The sequence below is a fragment of the Miniopterus natalensis genome, chromosome 11 (genome assembly GCF_054644295.1).
Source record: "Miniopterus natalensis isolate mMinNat1 chromosome 11, mMinNat1.hap1, whole genome shotgun sequence".
NCBI classification, from domain to species: domain Eukaryota; kingdom Metazoa; phylum Chordata; class Mammalia; order Chiroptera; family Miniopteridae; genus Miniopterus; species Miniopterus natalensis.
In genome coordinates, this window is record NC_142091.1 from 28942427 (window position 1) to 28964522 (window position 22096).

Here is a 22096-nt window from a genome sequence, read left to right on the forward strand (position 1 = left end):
CCGAGGTACTACAGATAACTCAGGAGTGAACCAGATGATTAAACTCTTTCACTCCCAAAGGAGCTCATGTCAACAAAGCCAACATGTGCTCAATGGAGATGCACAGACTGTATCCCAGAACAGCTGAGAGATGTGTTCATCAAAACCACAGACCCAGATTGGATAGGCCCAGATAGGACCTCATCTTTAATGAGTCAATAGCAAAGGTTTTGTTGAAGAATTCTTTTATCAAATTAGGAGGTATCAGCAAAAAAACTCACAAATGGCTGTAACCAGGAGCACTAAACAAGACTGTTTCAGTGGAGAGGAAGCCCTCTTACCTAAACTGTTATAGGGGTCTTGAAGTTTGGGATACCTAGAGCACTGATCTCCCTGAGCCTCATGGCATCCAACGAGCAGACCTGCTTCCTTTTTGGGAATTTAATATGAGATTATTAGCCTCAAGAAGCCCAGTAGAGATGTCTGGGCTGTCTCTGGTCCCCTTTGTGTCTCTATTTCCTATAACATAGGGTAATTTGTACAACAATATGCTTTACCTCGGGAAGATGATCCCAGCTGTCTAGGTAAGACTGTCTTCTCTGAGGTACTCGGGTTGCTACTGAAAATTGTGCTACATTAATACCTTGTGTATAAATCTTTGAAAGACTGATTATTTCTTTGGGATGAATTCTTAAAAAAGGAACATCTGGTTAAAGAGCAGTTACTCTGTTGGATAATTATGCCTATATGAAAGACTCGATGCATATGGTCAGATTATCTTTGATAAAGTCTTGTCAATTTAGAGAAGCTATTCAAAGAGTGTTGGAGGGTGTGAGGTGAAGTACCAGGCTGACTTGGTAGTTAGTGGCACAGCCAGAAATGGAACACAGCCCTTGGAACTTCCAGCCCAGCAGTCTTTACTGCCTTCGTCCCTTGCTTCCTTTGGAAGCCTTCAACAATGCTCAAGTTCCTTGCAGGAAAACAAGCACACACAAAACAGCTTATTGCATCCAGGGCTCAGCGTGGTTGGCAATAACATAAGACATGGTTTCACATGGTTCGTATTTTCCATTGTGATTAAAACCTTTACTGAGTGTCTGTGCAATTCAGGACGCTAAGTGCAGCAAGGCCTGAATGAGGGCAGAGCATGTTTTGAGCACACAGGTATGACACAGCAGGTACTGTGCCAGATGCTAGTAGGGTATACGACTGGGAGGGTACCGACTGGGAGGAAATCTACAAAAAGTGCTGGTAGGACGTAGACTGATGAAATGTCATACGTACAAACTGCTATTATGTAGGCGTGCTAGGGAGGGAGATGACCGCTTCCTTTCTGACTCAAGGAGGTTTATTATTTAGGATTTGGTTTGGCCGCATATAACAGAAAACACAACTCAGTTAAGGATGAAGTAGGATAGAATCTATTCCCCCTGCACATTAAAGAAAGTTCACAGGCTGTGAGTAGAGCAGTGCCCTCCTGCAGTAATTTATTTTTGAAGAATATTGATCCCAGAGTGGTAACATAGATCTAAGCAGGGGAAATGGAGTCAGGAAGATTCCTGGGTGAGATGTCATAAGGGACTGAAATGAAAGGACAGGATGGGTGAGAGGGATATTGGAGGGATGAATCAGCAAGTTGGTGTCAGAGAGGAAAAGTAGGGCACAGGCAGGAAGGAGGCAAAGATGGTATCACCGTCTGGGAGGGCCCTATCTTTGGAGGAAAGACAATAGGCTTCCTTCCAGGCCCACAGAACTAGTGGGGAAGGCTCCTGTCAGCGCCTTGTGAACTAGGCCTGGGCTGCTGTGACAGTCACTCCAGGACAGTGTGCAGGCTCTATATGGTGTTCTGAAGTGTCAGCCTGACTATGCCAACAATGAAACGGTGCATTGGTGCCCTTGCGAGGGCAGATGTGTCAGCACTGATAAGATCAGTGGAATCAGGGTGAGAAAGGTTGGCTGAAAAATACTGAAAGTTAAAACTGTGATACTGAGCACCTGGTGGAAAGGCCTAGAAAAGCCATGTCAGTGATGATATCTGAAACCTGGAGCCAGAACTGCTGGGAATCCTCCTCTAAGACCCATTTGGGGTCCATTCATTTAAAAAAAAAAATTGTTTTCTTCTTTTTAAATCAATAATGTTCCCTGTAAAATTAAGAGAGGAAAAAATATAAAAGTAGAAAGAACTATAATACAGCAAAGCAGTAACCTCACCATCATCTAGAGATAACCTCTGATAATATCTTGGTATATAATTTTCTATATCTTTGTGTGGGCGTACACATCTATATATACATAGATACATATCCATATATGAAATGAAAATTTTATATATTATATAATTATATATATATGTATATATAACTATGCCAAACTGAGTATTACAATATTTTGTAATTTTTTTCCAATTTTTAAATATTGCAAAAAATATTGTGAACATCTTTTCAGGTCATTCAATTTTTTTTAACATTATTTATAAAGATTATATGATGTGCTGTTATATAGTTATAGCATTATGATATTTAACATATTTAGGAAGTTCTCATTTTTTTCTATGATAAGCAACACTATTATATACATTCCTGAAGTTAAATGTGTACAAACCTCCCTCTCTAATTATTTCATTATCATAAATTCCTACAAATGGAATTGTCGGGTCAAGGGCACATATATTTTTAAGGTTTTTCATACCTATCACCAAATTTCCCTTCCACAGCATTTTCTTAAATTATAGCCTCACCAGGACCCTATGATAGTATCTTTTTCTTCGAATCTTTGGCAATATTGGGTATTTTTAGTATTAAAACATAGTTTACCTACTTCTATTACTAGTGAAAAATATTTTTTCACATCATTACTGGTCAGTTGTTTACTCATATCCCTGTCCCTTTATCTATTGTGATGTTTTTAAATAATTTGCAAGAACTTTTTATATATTAAGTATATTCCCTTTTTGCCTGTCTTAAACGTGGCAAATTTTTCTCCATTTTACATTCACCATTTGTTTTGCTTCTGCTTTTATGATTTCTGCCTTCTTCATAATGCTTAAACATCCTTTGCTCACAATGCTACTGAGTAGACGTTCACCTCTGTGGCCTAGCAGTACTTTTATGGAGGAAACACACTCAGGAATTTGAGGTGGAATCAGGGGACTCAGGCTGATGGGTGCTAAAGGCGGAGTCAAGTGTGACTGAGTTCTTGGGCCTGGTAGACTTTGGTGAGGGTGCCACCACTGACTAAAACCAGGAATACAGGAAAAGGAACAAGCCTGTTGGGTTAGATATTGAGTTTGGTTTTGCACACTTTGCATTTGAAATGTCTGCCAGGAAGCCTGGTAGAAATGCCCAAAAGGCAGTTGGAACAAGGGTATGGGACGCAGGAGCAAGGCTGGAGTTTTAAGACAGATGTAGAAATATTCAGCAGACGTTTGACAGTTTAACATTTTCTTTTCAGTGCATATCCTGGGCCAAACGCTATGCTAATAAGCACTTCCCTGCATTACTTCATTTGGGCTTCCTGACAACTTGAGGAGGTAGAAATCATTATCCTCATGTTATACATGAGGAGACAGGCTTACAGAAGTTAAATTACTTTACTAAGGTCTTATAACAGGTTAGCGGTGAAACTCCAATGTGAAATCAAATAGGTCTGCCTGATTCCAGTGTTTCCTCTCGGGCCTGTTTGCTCTGTTGCCAGAGGAGTGGGTGAGCTCAAGCAGGGAAAGGCCGAGACCCCAGGGTGGAGGCTGGCACCCTTCAGCAGTGGGCAGAGAAGAAGGGAGGGCGGTGAAGGGACCTCAGAGGAAGGAGAGGGGCAGGGGGAGGGCCATACCTGTACTTGCTGAATGACGCTGTAACCAGAATGCAAACATTTTCATGGTAGAGCCTCACATACATAAATCCGAGACCCCACTCCTCACCCCGCTTCCGAAAAACATTCTGTCACCGTGCTTTGCACATAAATCTTTCTCGATTGGTGCCTCAATGGTCTGTCAGTAATTTTCTTGGGTTATCGTCTGAGCTAGAGCATACCAGTCCCTGTGTCCCTGCTTGTTATAGGCTAGGGGCTCATTCACAGGAGAGCCTCAGTATGACTAAGCTGTTGCCGTCTCTGAGGTCAGCAGAGGCAGACGCCCCGGTTTATTCTGTCTGCATATATGAGCGTGGTCGCCCCCACTGAAAAGCTGCTGGCTGTTTTTCCTTGCGTTGCCTTCGCGACTGTGTTGTTGAGTGAGAGTAGGACAAACCCTTTTATCTTGTAATCACAGACTTTTCTTTTCCTTTTTTCTTGGCTCTTTCCCTACATACTTAGGACTCTGTAAAATAGAATCAGAATCCACCCTTTTTCTTTACAGCCTGAATATGTAGTAGTGTAGCAGAAACAACGCTGGAGCTGGATTTTGCCATATGCAAAAGGAGTGTGGTATGGTAGGCAAAGCATGCATTTAGGAATTAGGAGCTGCAATTTTTGTTCTGTCACTTTGGGCAAATTATTTAAATTCTTTGAGCCCCATTTCCCTCCTTATAAAGCGGGAGTACCTACTAACAGGGTGGTTGTGAGGGTTAAATAAATTAACCACAAAAAGGGCTGGGCCCATTGTGGGCACCCAATACAGGGAAGCTGAAACTCTGAGTTCATATAGAATCATTTTGCTTCAATGTTCTCCTCAGATGCTTGCCTTTTGACCATTCCATAGCTCATCCCTGTTGGTTGGTTTAGAGGAAAACGACTCCTAACCTCACCATATCTGTCTAATGCAATTGAATGCGTGCAGCTATGGCACATAATTTTAATTCGTAATAAATCTGCTGAAAATAGTTTAGGGTATAATCTGATTTTCTTGGTCAAGACTAACTGGGTCCAGAAACTCACCTGTAAATGGTTTCTGACAATAATCGGTAAATATCCTATTATAGTTTTTCTTTCTTGGGGGAAAAAATCCAACATCAAAATTTCCATGGACTGAAATGTGTTCATTTCAAGCACTTCCTATGCAGAATCCACCTTGGCATCTCTCCAAATAATCTAAAAACTGTTGCCAACTGCTGCAATCCTGAATTAATACTGCATGCAGCTCCCACTGCAAGTTAGCACAGGCCTCAGACAAGCCTAGTAGATAAAAGGGGAACTCTTTGAAGACAACAGAGAAGTGAGCCACAGCCTGAACTTGACAGAACTATTTATTAAAATGGTGATTGAGGAGATTTTTCAAATGCCACTCTTAGCTGTAGATCTCACTTGAGAACGCTAGCCTTTTGCTTCGGGAACGAACATCCTTTAGGATCCCTGGCTTCTTCCTGTGGTTTGGTGTAATTATTAATAGCACCCGTTTCACTCTCATGAGTCCCTTTTCACTCTCATGAGTCCCTGTTTGTATGATAAATGTGATGGTCATTCCTTACAGGCCTTTTTCAGAGCAAAGCCCAGCTCTTTGAAGATACAGTCTTTGCTTTCATCTAAGAAAAATGACCTTAGTTTCCTACAACAGACTCTTTGGTGGCCTATCATATAGGCATTTAAGTATGTCTTCAGAGCAATAATTAAGAGCCACATAAGCTAATGACTTACTCCCTATGGCTCTCTTATTGGTGAAAGCAAATAAGGTAAAGTCATAGGGACTCATCTAAGAGAGCAGCCCTGGGAAGGAAACATGACGGTTTCAGGTTTATGTTTACAAAGCAATTTCCAATCATCTGTAAGTGCAAGAATACGTACCCACATTGGACAGCAGGGAACGAAGACTTGGAGAGACCTGACTCTGTGCCTCTGGGATGCTGTGCCACGCTCGAAGTCTGAGCTCTTCATGGTCTTATAGACCTTTCACAGACCCGAGTCACCTGCACTCCTGTTCTTCAGGAGAGAGTGTACTGTGGTTTAGCAGTCTGAGGGCAGTGAGGTTGTAAGACCTCATCGGAGATGCTCTGAGCGTTACTGTGGCAAACCCCCAGCCGCTCTCTCTGGAAGGAGTGCCGGCTTGTCAGGATAAAGCCAGGCGTCCTCCTGAGGAGCCCGAAGCTGATGGGTTCACAGACTGAGGCAGATGGGTTCTTGTGAAGCCTTATAATGCAGGGGGTGAGGGAGGAAGGAGGAAAGGTGGCCTGCCTGTTTGCTAAATGCCCTTCCGTCCAAACAGCTCCAGCCTGAACCTTGTTTAAATTCTGTCCCCAGCTGCCTCGCTTGCTATCTGTAGCCTAATTCTGAGAGAAGGAAAGATGGTCACAGCAAGGCAAAGGAGCACAGAAAGGTTTGCCCTCTGGGGGAAAAACGCGCTTGGAGAGCCCTTCCCTTGGGGGAAAGTGTGCAGCAGCTGAGGAGAGAACAGATCCATGGAACCAAAGTCACCTGCAGAGGACAATGGCATGATGTTTGCTTTGAAATGGCCCTTTCCCGGCCTTTCTCCCAAGTCTCTAAGGGGGGCAGATGGAGTTCAGGATAGAAACCTTCACCTCTTGGGTAATGGTGCCATGTGGGGTGATTAGAACCAGCTGGGGTGTCACTCCTTCGGGAGGGTGTCTAGGAGAGCCAGAATTCTGACATCCTAGTTGAAAGGGCTCCCCAGAGATCTTGAAACTCAAATCCCTCATTTTACCCAGAGGACTTTCTGGTTCAGAGACCTTGAGTGACCTTTACAAAGAGTTCCCTGAATAGCTAACCTGGGGTGCTCACCAAGCCACGGAAGTCTAAAAGGTTTTAAAAATACAAACTGAGAATAATTTCTTTCCACTGTGAAGAATTGTCATGAGACCTAAAAGAATGACTCTGGAAACAAATTGCACATACTTCCTGCCTGCCCAGGGAGCTTGCTCACTACTGTGGCCCCTGCTGTTCCCAGGGAAGCAGTGAGTTGAAACTTCAGGACCTGTTCCTTAATTTTGTATTCTTTTTTGAAAAAATTTAAATTTATTAATTTTAGAAAGGGGTGGGGAGAGAGAGAGAAAGAGAAGGAAAGAAAGAAAGAAAGAAAAGAAAGAAAGAAAGAAAGAAAGAAAGAAAGAAAGAAAGAAAGAGAAAGAAAAAGGAAAGAAAGAAAGAAAGAAAGAAAGAAAGAAAGAAAGAAAGAAAGAAAGAAAGAAAGAAAGAAAAAGAAAGAGGAAAGAAAGAAAGAAAGAAAGAGGAAAGAAAGAAAGAGGAAAGAAAGAAAGAAAGAAAGAAAGAAAGAAAGAAAGAAAGAAAGAAAGAAAGAAAGAAAGAAAGAGAAAGAAAGAAAGAAAGGAAGAGAAAGAAAGGAAGAAAGAAAGGAAGAAAGAAAGGAAGAAAGAAAGAAAGGAAGATCATCTTGTTGTCCCATTTATTTATGCATTCACTGGTTGATTCTTGTATGTGCCCTGACCGGGGATCAAACCCTCAACCTTGGCATATGGGGACAACGCTCTAACCATCTGAGCTACCCGGCCAGGGCAATTTTGTACTCTTTTGCTTAAAGAGTCCCCTACCCCCTAATTTTATAAACTACAGGTCCCAGAAAACCTGAATCTTGGCCTGCTTGCCCCACATAGTAAATAGAAACATCTGATGCTCCAACATTCTCCTGATCAGAAGAGGAGATCAGGTGAGACTGAGGATGACTCAGCCCAGGCCTGCTGGGCAAACAGGCTGGGGCCTGTGAAAAAGTTGGGTCAGGCATAAGATTGAGGGCTGGCTCACAGTATGTCTCAAACTTTCACCCCCTCCTTGTTTCTATCACTATTAGCTCCTTGCCCAGACCAGACTTGCCTCTCAGATCTACAAAACTAGGATTTTAGATCCAGCAAGTCTTATTTTGTCATCCCAAGCTCTGTAGGCTCTGAGAATGGCTTAGGCACCTCAGGTTTGTGAATTCCCTTCCCTGCAAAGCAGAGCCACAGTGTTGGCCAATACGTTAAGCAGGTGGAAAGAATCCTTGGCTCACTTGTTAGATATAATCTGCCTGGTGCGTCCCTGTGTGGGTGGAAATGAAGGAGCGATGACTGTCTATCTCAATACTCAATAAACACAAAGTAGTGCAACTCTATACACCTTCACTCAGTGCCCATTATGAACAAAGCTTCTGAGCTACCCTCTGAGAGGACAGATGGTAAGATATAGTGCCTGTTCCACAGTGTTTATTTATATCAGAAAGCATGGCATAAAAAGCTTGTTCCACATTTGATATTAATAGCTACCATTTATTCAGCACCTACTATAGGCTCCACATTTTATTATATTTTCTCTAGTCTTCTCAACAACCCTCTAAGGCAGATATTAGCCTCATGTTGTTGACATGGAAACTGAGGCTCAGAGAGCTTATGTGATTTGTCCAGGTCAGGCACCTAGGGTAACCCTCTGCCCCGGGCAGCTGAACGTCAAAGGAAGACAGAAAGCAGGGGTGTGCCAAACCTTCCATTCTTGGTTTAACAGGGATTCACTGAGCTGGATTTAAGTGCCAGTTCTAACACTTGTGTGGCCTTGGAAAAGCTGCTCTCTGTTGGTTTCCTGTTCTATAGATTGAACAAAATTCTCCACTTCATAAGACAATTGCAAAGGTGAACTGAGATAATGTGGACATTGCTCATTTCTCCAGCACAGTCAGCCACAAAGTGACTCATTCTGGTAGAGCATGCTCATCCCCTGGATCCGCATGCCACTTCCTGACCAACTTCAGGTTTTTACTGAACTGTTACCTTTTCAGGGAGACCTTCCCTGGCCTCCCTGGCTAAAAGGCCAGCCCCATTCCAACTCTTCCTATCCCCCCTTCCCTACTCTATCACTAATATATTAAAAACTGTACTTATTTATCTTTGTCTTGTCTTTCTCCACCCACGAGAAGGCAAAGTTTTTGAGACCAGGAATCCTCATGTTATTTCTGTATCACCCCAAGCACAAATACATATTGATTAAAAGAATGAATGAAAACAAAACAAAAACCCCAAAACTTTTTGGCACCAAGAGACTTAGGTTTGAATTTGGCTTTTTTTTTTTTTTTTTCTCTTCTCTCTCACTACCTGTTTATCCTAATTATTTTAAATGCCTTGGTTTCCTCCTTTGTAAAATGTGAAGAGTAATGGTTTCTATTTTTAAGCCTGCTGGGATGATTAAGTGACATATGTATAAAAACTGGCACATAGCCAGTGTTGGATAAATGTTTGCTTTTATCACTTAATAATCTGACCAGCTGTTTAACTTGCCTTTCAATGAAACGCACATCTGTTAGGCTAGGAGAGGAGTAGACTAAAAACTGTGGATGTCCTCAGTGTTTCAACCCGATTACCCTCCTGTTGGACTGTACACAGCTGAATGGGTGTGAAGTCGCTCAGCGTTCACAGTCCAAGGCTGCTGGTAGGTGCGGATCACCATTGCTTGCCATGTCCCTGCAGGAGGCTGGGGCAGCTCAAATGACTGGCCCAAGGTCACTGCCTCAAAATCCAGGGTGTGCAAGAGTCCTGCCTCTTGAAATCCTGCTACGCCCTGCCTCTCCTTCCATGTGCTCTCTACGGTGTCTTCAGCCAGGCAACTTGTCACTATCCTCTCCTGCCATTCACATAACTTTTCCGACATTCCGTTTTCTGGCTCTAATACATGGAAAAGAAAACCCACCCCTCACAGCTTCATGGCCAGGATCACAGGCGCGGAAGAACCCTTTGGGCACCGTGAAGCGCTGTAGGCATTACCTCTGCAACAGGCGTTAACACTTAACCCCCAACTTTCTGTCCCAGGAGCGCCTGTGGTCTGCCCCGCGCTCCAAGGCCGCAGGGCGCGCAGTGCAGAGGAAGACTAACCCCCGCGCCCCGCCTGGGCGTTTCTCCTGGAGGCGGGGAGGAGTCCCGCCCCCCGTCACCCGCTCTCCCGCGCTCGCGCCCGCGCGCACCAGCCGGGAGTCCCGCCCCAGCGCAGCCCGGGCGCGCGCCCCGGCCGACGGCACCGCACAGCGCGGCGGGCGGCGGGCGGGCAGGATGCAGGCGGCGAGCAAGGAGCACCTGTACAAGCTGCTGGTCATCGGCGACCTGGGCGTGGGCAAGACCAGCATCATCAAGCGCTACGTGCACCAGAACTTCTCCTCGCACTACCGGGCCACCATCGGCGTGGACTTCGCGCTCAAGGTGCTTCACTGGGACCCCGAAACCGTGGTGCGCCTGCAGCTCTGGGACATCGCAGGTGAGAGCCGGGGAGGGAGGCCGCGGGCGGGCGGGAGCGCGTCGCAGCCGGTTCCCAGCCCCGAGGCAGAAGGGCCGTGGCCCAGGGGCAGAGCCGGGTCTCCGGGGCGCTGCGCCGGAAGAGCCCTTCCCTGGTGGGTTGGAAACTTGGTTTCAAAGAAAACAAAAGTTTCTTGCTCCAGCTGAAACTGGCTGCGCGTCCCGCGGCGCGTGGAGCTGCGGCTTTAAGTGCGTCGCGCACCCTCTCCTCCCGCCCTGCGCGGGCCTCTCCGGGACTCGGGGGAGACACGTCTGCAGCTGGGGTCAAGTCTTGGCCTCCAGCTCCTGTTCCGGGCTCCGGCCATCCTGCTGGTGACGCGACCCTGAGTGTCCTGCTCGCCCTTCCGTGCCCAGTCCAACCGAGGGGAAGCCCCTAGATCGGTTCCTGGGAACAGAGAGAGTTCCAGGCTAGAGGAGTTTACCAATTCCTGGCTTCAGTTGCTCACTTTATTCCAACTTTCTTGACTCCCTTTTCTGCCTTCAGTCGAGCGAGTTTGAGGCTGCCTCCTTTGAGGAAACCAAAGACCTTTCTGTGTACTCCTGGGGGCAAAGGATTATTTCTCTCCCTGGCGCCCACACCCCATCTCTATCTCTCTGGCTCTCCTGTCCTCTATCAAAAGGAGTTTGTGTATATAATGCAGGGGCACTTTTGTCCAAGGGTTTATGACATTAACCACAAGATCTCTTGATTTGGTCCTGAAGTTTTCATTGAGAAAACCTGGAAAAAAGAGAAGCTTCTTTACAATGTTTGAAATCAGACTTTGATTCCCAGGGTTTGTACCACGAATTAGGCACAGTCGAATGTGAAGATGCAGAGCATCTACTGCAAGAGCCAGTCCCTGGACTGAGGCTGTTTGCAGCTTGGTGGTGTGCAACTCCTCATTTCAGATCCTGGCTCTGTCGCTCACTCACGTGCTCAGCGGCTTCAGACAAGTCCCTGCAGCTCAGTGCATCCCTGTTAAATGGAGAGGGGCTGGACAATGACAGACAGCTCAGGAATCTTCCTGAGCAGAAGTTTTAAGGTCCTCTGGGACTCTGGTGTGAATCACTTCAAACGGTTACACTTCACCTCTGTTTTATGGTCTGTCGCACCAAGAACCTTTCAAAGTGCTGGACCCAAGCTAGCCGCTTCTCTTTCAGAAAATAGGTTCATTTTAGCTGGTGCATTTGAAACACTTTATCATGGCTTGAAGCAAGAAGAAATGTGGAAAATTTTTGAAAGGGCATTTCTGATTCCGGGATGCCATTGCCTCTTTAATCATCAGCTGCCAGGTCTTATGATAAAACTCTTGGCATGGAGACAGATTCATGCATTTAGAGTCATCTTCAGCAGTTTTAGTGGCACAAGGGTTATCAGAGACCGGAAGATGTCATCAGCCACTATCTGACTGGGCTTTTCATCTAGAAAATCCACTATGAGTCTGTGTACTTTGTTGCATTTTATTATTTATTTATTTTTGAAATATATATTTAGTTCAGAGAGAGGAAGGGAGAGGGAGAAAGAGAGAGAGATAAAAACATTAATGAGAGTCATTGATCAGCTGCCTCCTGCACGTCCCTGACTGGGGATCAAGCCCACAACCCAGGCATGCGCCCTGACTTGGGAATCGAACTGAGATCTCCTGGATCCAAGGTAGATGCTCAACCTTTGAGCCACACCCAGCTGGGCCTTTGTTGCATTTTAGTGTCTGAAAAGTCTCTTGGATGAGTTATAAGTCTCCAGGACTTGGGTTTAGAATTAGCGTCCTGTTTGAAAGAGACTGTAGACATAATTTAGACTTTTGTGTCAAATGTAAGTAAGGATATGACCTCAAGCATGCTATATAATGTCCGTAGGCCTCAGTGTCCTCACCTAACAGGGAAGAAAGAAGGTCACAGTAATTAAGAGCCTAAATTCTAGAACCAAGCTGCTGCTGTCTGAATCCCTGTTTTATCCCGTATGTCTTGGGCGATTTTAGGCAAGTTCCCTAAACTTCTGGTCTCAGTTTCCTTATCTGTAAATAGGTGAAATGCTTTCTCCCAACAAATTAGAGATGAGCAACTAACGAATGTTAGCTAAAGGCAATAGTGTCTTCTATCTAGGAGAGCTGCAAGGATTATTGTTACAGGAGCTACCTTTTCTTTTGAGCATGTATGAATGCTAGGCAAGAAGGAAATGATATAAATGTGCTGATTAAATTCTAATAAATGATGATTCCTATATTATATTCCTATGTTATATTCCATATAATCTGTTCCAAAACACCTATAGCTCCATTTTTCAGCTTTACCCACACTACAACATACTGTCATGAGCAGTTCAATTCCTAAGCTTAGAAATGCCTCCTGAGTCATGGTTCTGGACTAAGATTACCATAGAGACTGTAGTCACAGAAGCTTGGGTAGATAAGAAATCTGAGGAGCCTTGGCAAGTCAGCCCTACAGATACAGTGGTGTGCAGCATCTCAGTAGGGGAGGGAGCTTCTTTGTCCCAGAGCTCTGATGTTCTGCGGTAACCTGTCTTCGGCAACCTCCAGCCCGAAGGCCCTGTAGGCTGAGTTAGAAGTTGGGCAGCAGGCAAAGCCAGTTGGGGGAAGTTGGGCCATTGTGGGAAAGGATGTCTGGAGCATAGTACTAACATGTTGCAGGCTGCATAGTTAGCCTTGTGAGGAAAGAATTCATGAAATCCAGCCTCAGCCGCCTACCCAGACTCCAGTTAGCTAAGTGTACTTTATAGTACCTTTAAATCACAGCCTGACTTTTCAAACAGAAATGCTTCTCTTTGGCCTTTGGGCTCAACTCTGGTGTGTATTGGGAAAGAACAGGAAGTGAGGGCTGGTGGGCCTCCCTTTGAGAGGGTTGGGGGTGTGGATGAGATAGAGACCTGCCCTATCCTGATGGGGTATCAGATCAACCTGCAATAGAGGGAATCCTTGCTCAGTTAGACTCCTGATATTCCTTTGGCTCAATGCCAAGTGGGGCGCTATTTGTTGGACAGATTCTCATGATAGCTCTCCTGTGGCCCCTTAGACTGGCCAGTCTGATCCAGAAAGGAAGTACCTTTCAGGGCTTGTGAACTTGGCCGTGAAACCAATGTGATAAATCCCACAAACCCCATAGGAGAGAGCCATCACCCAGGGTCCCAGTGATTACACCCTCGAGGAGCAGCTGGGCCAGTTGTGGGTTCAGAAGCTCTTAATAGAAAAATTGCATTGCTTTGCCCAAAGCCACCCAGCTAATAAGTTAAAGAACCAGAGTTGACCCAGTTCTGTCTGGCTTGGAATCAAGCCATGCTGTTTATGGCCATAGGCGTGTGACTGCCTGTTGTACAGGTGGCCCAGCCCACAGGGGCCGTGCCCTTTTCCCCTTTGAAGGCCTTGCTGCTTCAGGAGATGGTTAACTTTGCCTTTTCCTTCCTATTTCTAATGGGCTTTGGGTATTATTCAGTACCCTTGTGCTGACAGTGGAAGGAAATGGAATGAAAACATATTTCTGAAACTGTGATTCTTGGTTATAGTTTTTATTCTTTTTACAGTTTTATCAGAAAAACAGTAAACAAAAAGTTCACCCTCAAGACTCTTTTTTTCCTATTCCTCTCCAAATCCTAATGCTATTAGCACTTTCAAAGCGAACTGCACAATTTTCTCTAGAGCTCTTGATGTGCTCTGGGACTTGGCTGTAGGGATTGGGACAGAGTAATGGTAGCTAACATTTCTTAAGCATTCATTCTTATAATTGTCCACACATGTTTAATTTTTAACTTCCCAGTAAAATAGCCGTTTAAGTGGTAGTGCTGGAATTTAAAACTTGGCCATTGAATCCAGCACCCAGGTTTCTAACAGCTTTGCTCTACTTTCCACAACTTAAAAATGGAATACTTTAGACATATTCTAGATAAATAATAAATTATAGATATTATAAATATATTATACTTGACATTGGACAAGCCATGAAACCTTCCTGGACCTCAGTTGCCACATCTATAAAATGGCAATTTCTAAAATTTTCCTGTGATATCATATCTATACTACCCTATCTCTGTCATCTCTATCAGTTTTAATATATTCTACTGTGTTCAGGTAGTGGGTGGTCACTTATCTCAACTTCTTATTCCAAGTAACTTGCGCAAGTTACTTAGCTTTTATGTCTTGGTTTCCTGTATGTAAACTGGGGACAATAGCAAAATCTGCATCTTAGAGTTGTTGAAAGGATGAAGTGAATTAATTCACGTGAAGCTGTGCCTGACACAGAGTAAATGCTGAATAAATTTTAGCTATTACTCTCGTTGTTTTAATTGTTATTACAAACTATTTTCACCTATGCTTTCCGGCTTGATCTTCCCAGCATCTCTGAGGGTATAGACAGAGAGTTGGTGTTAAACCTGTTTTATATTAGAGAAGGTTAAGAGTCAGAAAGGCAAAGGACTTGCCCAAGGTCACAAGAGCTAGCAAGTGGCCAAGAAAAACAGGAACAGCAGAAAACCCAATTCTAGATTTAATCAATATAGTGGAAAATAAAATTAAGTTGACAGGTAATTTAGAGAGGGCTTCTTCACTATGTGAAAGCTTCACTACGAAATGATCAATGCCTCTAAATATTTAAAACAAGATCCAACTTACAAGAAAAATATTTTCCTGCAGGGCACATCTGTACTCTTTCTCAGCCTAAGCTGTGTGACAAGAAGCATTGGAGAACATTAACTATCCAACTGGCAGAAGGAAAGAGGGAGGCAGCCTCTTCCTCCAGTTTTTATATGTACCAAAGTGAAGTTTATCTTCCCAGGACATCACTTTGGTGGCTCTGCATTGCCTATAGATTATATACATCAAGAAGAGAGGAATAAAAGTGCTGGGAGGGCTCAAGACTAAAAGGGGACAGATTCTAAGTCATAGAGTTATTTGGGGGGGGGGCAGTTCGTGGGGTTCTGGCAAGTAAAAGGTTGCTGGAGTCATTGAGGCCTGGCCATGACAAAAGGACACTCAGGATCTGTCTCATTGCGGCCTTATTGTCAGGAACACAGTTACTCTCAGGAGGGCAAAGTGGCATTGAGGTAATTTTTTTACTGCATTTTATTAAAATAGTTTTAAAACTTGAGGGTTTGAGAGGTATAAGCTCTTGCAAAAGAAGATTTATTCATTCACGTGATTAGCAGAGGCATTTTGGGGGAATGAAATGGATCAATCTTTGCTCTTATAGAATCTGATAGTCTAGTGGGGCATAAAGATATTAAAACATAATCACGGAGATGATTATTTAATGACTGTTTCGATAAGTACTCTGAACGGGAAGTAGCAGGTGCTAAAAGAAAGTGAAAAATGGGGCTTACCCTGGCCATGGTGTGGAGGCGAGGAGACACAGCGAGGCCTGCGGGTGAGCTGGCGTCGCTGGAGATGACAGTGTGTGAGGAGAGGTGGTGAGAGAGGCAGCGGGCTAGGAGAGAACGTGTATGCTAAACTAAAGGCTAAGAGTGATAATTCCTTACACTTACCAACTTGCCGCAGTAATCTTTGCAGTTTTAACACCACAGTAATGCCAGAAACTAGGTCCTACTATTTCCAGTTTTATAGGGGAGGAAACTGGGCCAAGCGTAAGTAGAACATGGTGCCCGGCCCATAGTGGTTGCTCAATAAAGGTGGTTTGGCCGTAAGCAGTCATTAAGGGGTTGCCATCAGAGTCATGACTCACCTGAAAACATTTTGGAGAATAGTTGTCTCATGGTAGGCTTGGGCCCTTTCTCCCCCTTCTCTGATGATTAGCTTTGGGGACTCCTGCAAAGCTGTCAAACCGTTGAGGACCCTTTTTCTTTCTTTCATGCTCTTTGATTCTGAGATGGACATTCTCAGAGGGATATGGTGGCCCTCCTGCTCCTAGAGTGGAAATCAAGTTTATTGTGTCAGGGGAGGATTCTCACCTTCTAGGTTGGGGTACAGAGTAGTCTTCCTTAACTAGACCGGGTCATGTCTGTGATGCTAGCCTGGAGTTCCAAATTATGAAGTATCACTAATTTTTTTCAGCTGTTTGAGAATTTGGTTAAGAAATGATATGATCATAAATTACTCTTTGAAATTAACTCAGGTTTTAACTTCCCCCATCCCCCACTCCCTTTCGTTTCCCACTCTCAGGTATTAATCAAATCCCATCCACCTTGAAAAAGAACTCTTATCCCTCCTTTCAGTAGCCACGTGTTCACAACTCACCTGAACTGCTGTAGCAGCTTCCTAATACCCATCCCTTCCTCAGGCTTTCCCACCCATCAGCTTGTAATCCACAGAGGTGAGACTTCTCAGCATGGTGTCATTCTCCAGGTAGATATTCTCCAGTTTGTCACCCTTTAGTGGGTCCCCCGCACCTTCAGAATCCCATCTCCTTCAGGAAGTCTCTACTGAGCCCATGCGACTGAGAGAGACACTGTTTTTCTGCTCCTGTAATATCCCATCCTTGCCCCAGATTGGAAGTCCTCTACTACTGCATTGGAATGTCATGTCCCTCCAAACTGTAACCTAGGACCTAGCGTTGTACTTGGTGCTTAGTTGGCGCTCAGTGAGTATTTGTTCAATAAAAAGTTTTTCAGTCAACTATTTAATCATTGCTGTAATTCTAAGATATATCATTGATAAAAATTTTCTTCAATGAAACAAAATTAATAAACTTATTTTTTTATGTTTTGAAAGACTTCATAATTTTATGAACATTAACATATAATGATTTTGAAAGGCTTTATAATTTTTTGAACATTAACATATAAAATGCATATGTTTTAGAATCAATAAATATGGTAAGCACTTTTCTTAAGGGGGCTTTCTATTTTATTTTTTCACCATAAAAACTGGGGAGTAGCTTTAAAGACAATTCTTAAAAACTGGGATTCTTCATTTGACAAAGTCTTCATAATTTGGAGTGAAATGTGATTCACTTGGAGGTAAAACGACAGAACTATCATCTTTATGATTTTTAGATACAGTAGATGAAATAACTTCTTGAAAGATCATTTTCACAGAGTTAAAACCTTGAGGGCTCATCAAACCAAATCCTGTATTTTATAGATGAGGAAGCTATGATTTGAAAGGAGGGGATTGGTCACATTAGTTTCTCAGGCCCATAGAAAGTTAATGGTAGAACTGGAACCAGAATGCAGGCACCTCTGGTTTACTAATGATGAGATTTGAATAATTAACTATTTTTTAACAGCAGATATTTTGATGTTCTAAGTACTGGAGCACAAAAGTAATTGAATTTGGTAGACACCCAGCCTTCTGAGAGTTCATGCAATGAAGAAGAGAGGATGATGGTATCCCATTGAGGGCACAGAGTCACAGCCTGGCTTCAAAGAACATTCCTAATCCTAATATAATCTCCCCCACCCTCCATTGTGAGGCTTCAATTTTGGCCATTTGAATTCCTGTGCACACCCCACGTTTACTGTCCCAGTGCCTTTGCTCCTGCTCTTGCTGGCTCGCATGCGCGCCCTCCCCTCCACTTCCACATGTCTAAGTCCTGCCTGCTGTCCAGCCCCGTCCCAGAGGGTCACTCTCTACAGAGGCTTCCCGAGTTTTCTCATTCCGGTGCTAACGCCTTCCTGCCTTGAGACACATGCAACTTCTTTTTATTCCCTTCTAGCACCCCTGCCTTTAGCAATCAATATATTACAGCTCTTCTGTACTTCTCCAAATATCTTTCACTTCCAGCAGACCTCGTTACATAATTTAGTGACTGCAGAGTCAGCAGGAAGAGGGGGAAACACCGAGTGGGAGGAGAGCAAGCAGGGGCAGGTTGGAAAGCGAAGGGCAGAGACTTTAGGAAGAGGGTGGCCTTGGCTGGGTGGCTCAGCTGGTTGGAGCATCATACCATGCATCGAAGATTGCGGGTTCCCTTCTGGGTCGGGGCACACACCTAGGTTGGCAGTTCGATCCCCAGTGGGGCGGGTACAGGAGGCAATTGATGTTTCTCTGTCACATCAGTCTCCCTCCCTCTCTTTCTCTCTCTCTCTCACCCTCCCTTCCTTCCTCCCTCTTTCTCTCCCCCCCCCCCCCCTAAAACTGAATAAAAACATCCTCTGGTGAGAATTAAAAAAAGAAGAGGAAAGTCAGTTATTTCAAACGTCTGAGGGAAATCAGAATTGTTGCTTTCTGCTCTCTGCTTTTGCTCACTCTGTTTCCCTGATGCATTTTTTAGCCTCCCTTCTGCATCAGCCTTGCTTACATCTGCTCCCAAGAAGAGGGGGGAAAGACTTGGCTTCTGTGGCATGTAGAAGCTCAGCTTCACTTTCTGAAAATGTCTACATTAGCTCCTCAGTTTAATGGCAACGGAGGAATTATCTAGAGTGTGAGGGATTCAAACAAATTTCAGTCTAATTCATAGGGTGAAGTTTAGAACAAGTTAATTTAAATTACTTGTTGGGAGGACTATCCTCCCTACAATATAATGGCATTAATAGCTACCATTTATTGTCTGTCATGATGGTGCTAGCGTTTTTATGGATCATTTCATTTATTGCGCACAATGAGCTTGTCATAGAGACGAAAACTGTGCTTAGACAGACTAGAAAACACGTAAACCAGCAAAAAACCACATAAAACTTTTCAGAGTCACAGTTAGTAAGGGATAGTGCTAAGATATAAACTGACACTTGTCTGTTTATAAATCCCATTTTCTAACCACTCTATTCAACTATTTCCTAATGGGTGATATAACAATGCAGTAGTTTTCACATATGATTAATTGCTTAAGTTGCATTTAGAAGATACACGTTATTGATTTTAAAGCAATAATTTATTATGTTTTTAAACCTTTACACTTTTGGATAGAGCTAAAAGTTGAATCAGCTGTATTTGCACATAGCACTGCTGCAGACGTGTAGTTGGTTTGGCTTAATAACAACCATCTTAAATACTACTTTTAGCCAGGAAATACACAGTGACTGAGGGACACAAGTCTCTGGTTTGAGTGTTAAAGATAAAAATAGCTATGATGCTTGATGGTATTGGAATAAAAATTGTCATATATGGGTAGCATGGTCTGCGTTTTTTTATTTTAAGGAAAACAATACTTCAGATACCACCACTCTCAGTTCCTGTTTCTCATTTATTTTCACATGACTCTTGCTTTTTAGTACACAAACTGTGAAAACCCTAGTTTCAAGATGTTATGATCATATCAAAAGAAATGTAGCTCAATCTAATATTCAAATTGTGAATTACATCAAGCTAGTAGTTTCTGATTGATCTTAAGCGCCGCTGTGTTTGCCTTGAAATTTTATAATATCCTCTTGTGAGTTCACTGAGACATCCCAGAGTACCTTGGCACACATTTTGGGAATTTTTGATTTAGAGGAATCTGGAAATCCCTTAAGAGTGAAACTCTGGTCCTGGCTGGGTAGCTCAGTTGGTTAGAGTGTCATCCCAATATGCCAAGGTTGCAGGTTTGACCCCCAGTCAGGGCATATATGAGGATCGGCCAATGAATGCATAAGTGGAGCAACAAATCAGTGTCTCTGTCTCTCTCTCTTTCTCTCTCAAATCAATAAACTTTTTTTTTTTTTTTTTTTTAAAGAGTGAAAACCTTAGAGTCCAGGGACTCTTTGAGTTACTTGTAAAAGTATCTTTAAAGCTTACTTAGAGGTAATGTCTCAAATGCTAAGTAATTCAGAGTTAGCTTTTCCCCCCCGATACATTTGGGCTTACAATTCAGGTATTTTTAGGTAGTTTGGTAGGCATTTGTTTAGGTTATAATTAATTTAATTAAAAACACAAGATGCTGATTGTTCTATCTTGATTCATGCCAACCTCTCTACGGTGACTTGGTTTCTTCCCCACCTCCCCATCCGATTTTGGACATTATATTACTATATGATTTTATTTCTGTATCCAAGTGAGTTATTTCATTTAAACTGAGTCAAAATAAATTCTGACAAAAATCTCCTGGGATACTGGGAAGCTCATTTTCACACACAAGCACACACAAAAACACACAGTGCCTTAAATTTAAGTATAAATTCAGAATTTAATGAAAATGCAAGGTGGGACAAAAGTAGGTTTACAGTTGTGAGTTTATTCTTGCATTATTACTTATTAATTATTGTGTTATTTTCCATACGAACAACTGTAACCCACTTTCCCCCCCATGTATTTTTGAAATTTAACATTAAAAGGAGATCACTATAAGCTGCCTACCCTTCCTTTCTATAATTTATGGACGCCTAAGAAACCAGTTGTTACTTTTTATGTCGTCTTTTTCTCTTGCACATGCTACCGTAATTTAATACACTGCATCTAGATTTACCTTCTTGTTGAATAGAGGTAAGATTTTTCTACAAGAGATGACAACTAGTAGTAAGATGAAATGAGAGCCATTATTTATGGGGGAACTGAAGAAATTGCGTAAAGAGTTTGGGTAGTTCTGAATTGGGGACAGCTTTTTTTCCGAGTGGATTTTAAGGACAAGCAAGTAAGGCATAGAAAGTAAATGAGTTGGAGCAGAGACCTTGCTTTATTCAGTTCACTCCTGTCCCTGCTGGGGTCCCCTCTCCCAGATAGTAAGTCTGTTCATTTTACTTCATTTTGTAAAGAGCACTTGCATCACCAGTTCCATCGTTTCGCAAGTCCATCCCGAGCGTAGACTCAGAGCCTCTCGGAGTGTGCGCTGGGGAGACGTAAGGGGCAGGAACTGAGTCACTCGGCGTGGACTCGGAGCCTGCCGTGTAGCTGGGGACGCAGGCTGCAGCCGTTTGCAGCACTGGAAAGCAGGGCAGGGCAAGAAGTCACCCAGTGTCAGAGCTGTGTGAGGACAGAGGAGGAAAGGGGTGAGTGTGGGGCCAAGTAGTCAGGAAAGGCTCCAAGAAGGTAGGGCTTGGTGCACCCTTGAAGACCAGGTAGGATTTAGGCAGAGGAGCAGGGAGAGGTTATGTGCCAGGAAGAGCGGGGGCACCATGGAGTGAGTGGCATGGAAGCAAGAAGCAGAACTTAGCAGGACCTAGCAGGGCATAGTTTTGGGCAGTATCCTGATCTCAGTCTGAGGATTATCCTTCACCTTTTAGGTCAAGGTGTGTAACCTTGAAGGTCCCATAGGAGCCCAGAGGGTAAAAGAAATGAACTCTTTCTCTGCTTGGCAGATGCTTACCTGTTCACCTTTCAAAAGCTTCTGTCCTCAATCCTCGACCCCCTGAGCTCCTGTTTCCCTAGGAAATGGGAACAAAGCTTCCCCATCATCCTGGCTTGCATTTTGTTCCCTCACAAAATTCTGTGTGAAGCTAGATGGATGTACTGGAACAAGGCCAAGTGCGTTAAAGAGTGTTTCGATGCAAAGAAACAGGCATGGGATTCTAGGTGACCATTTATAAGAGCCTTACAATAGGAAAAATGAGTCTCTAGCAACAGTTTCTTTTAAAATTATGTAAATTTCATTGAATTCTAAATATCTTGCATTAGACTTACTTTTCTAAAGTTGATATAAATACACAAATTTAAGGCAGTGTTTTTGTGGTATAAAACAAGGTGAAAGGAATAGTATCTCAGCAACACTTCTTTAAAATTGGGCGTTTGGTACTGGTCAGATCAAATGAACTAATACTTAGGCATTAGTCCTATGACGTGGACCCCGTATTTCCGAATGTTCTTGGTTTTTAAGATGTTGCAGTGTCTGTTTTATTAGAGACCTTCCCGTTTATGACTGTTGGGAAATAGTTCAAATTGCTTTAAATCTCCTGTGGCTCATCTAACGTGTTAGCAGCTTTGTCTTCAGCTCTGGGTATCGCCTGTAGGCAGCAGTGGGTCCCTGCAAGTGTTTAATTAGGGAAATGATAGGGCGGAAACAGGGCTTTGAAAGGTGAAAGTGGCAGAGGTAGGTATACGGACATTAAAGTACAAGTTAAATTTCAGCTCTGATCACCTCTGGAACTTCAGCCTCAAGCATACAGCTGCCTATTTGACACATCTGCCTAACACACATCTCAAACTTAACACATCAGAACCCCAGACTACTTCCCCAAGTCGTCACTT

General features: G+C 43.5%; 1 protein-coding gene across 1 annotated transcript in view; it reads left to right on the forward strand.

Moving 5' to 3' along the window:
• Positions 1 to 9882: 9882 nt before the first annotated feature.
• RAB38 (RAB38, member RAS oncogene family) overlaps positions 9883 to 22096 on the forward strand; it is a 45141-nt gene continuing 32927 nt past the window's right edge. The window contains exon 1 of the mRNA XM_016206707.2: positions 9883 to 10086. Coding sequence (XP_016062193.2) covers positions 9885 to 10086 — 202 coding nt within the window. The 5' untranslated portion in view covers positions 9883 to 9884. The remainder of the gene's footprint in view (positions 10087 to 22096) is intronic.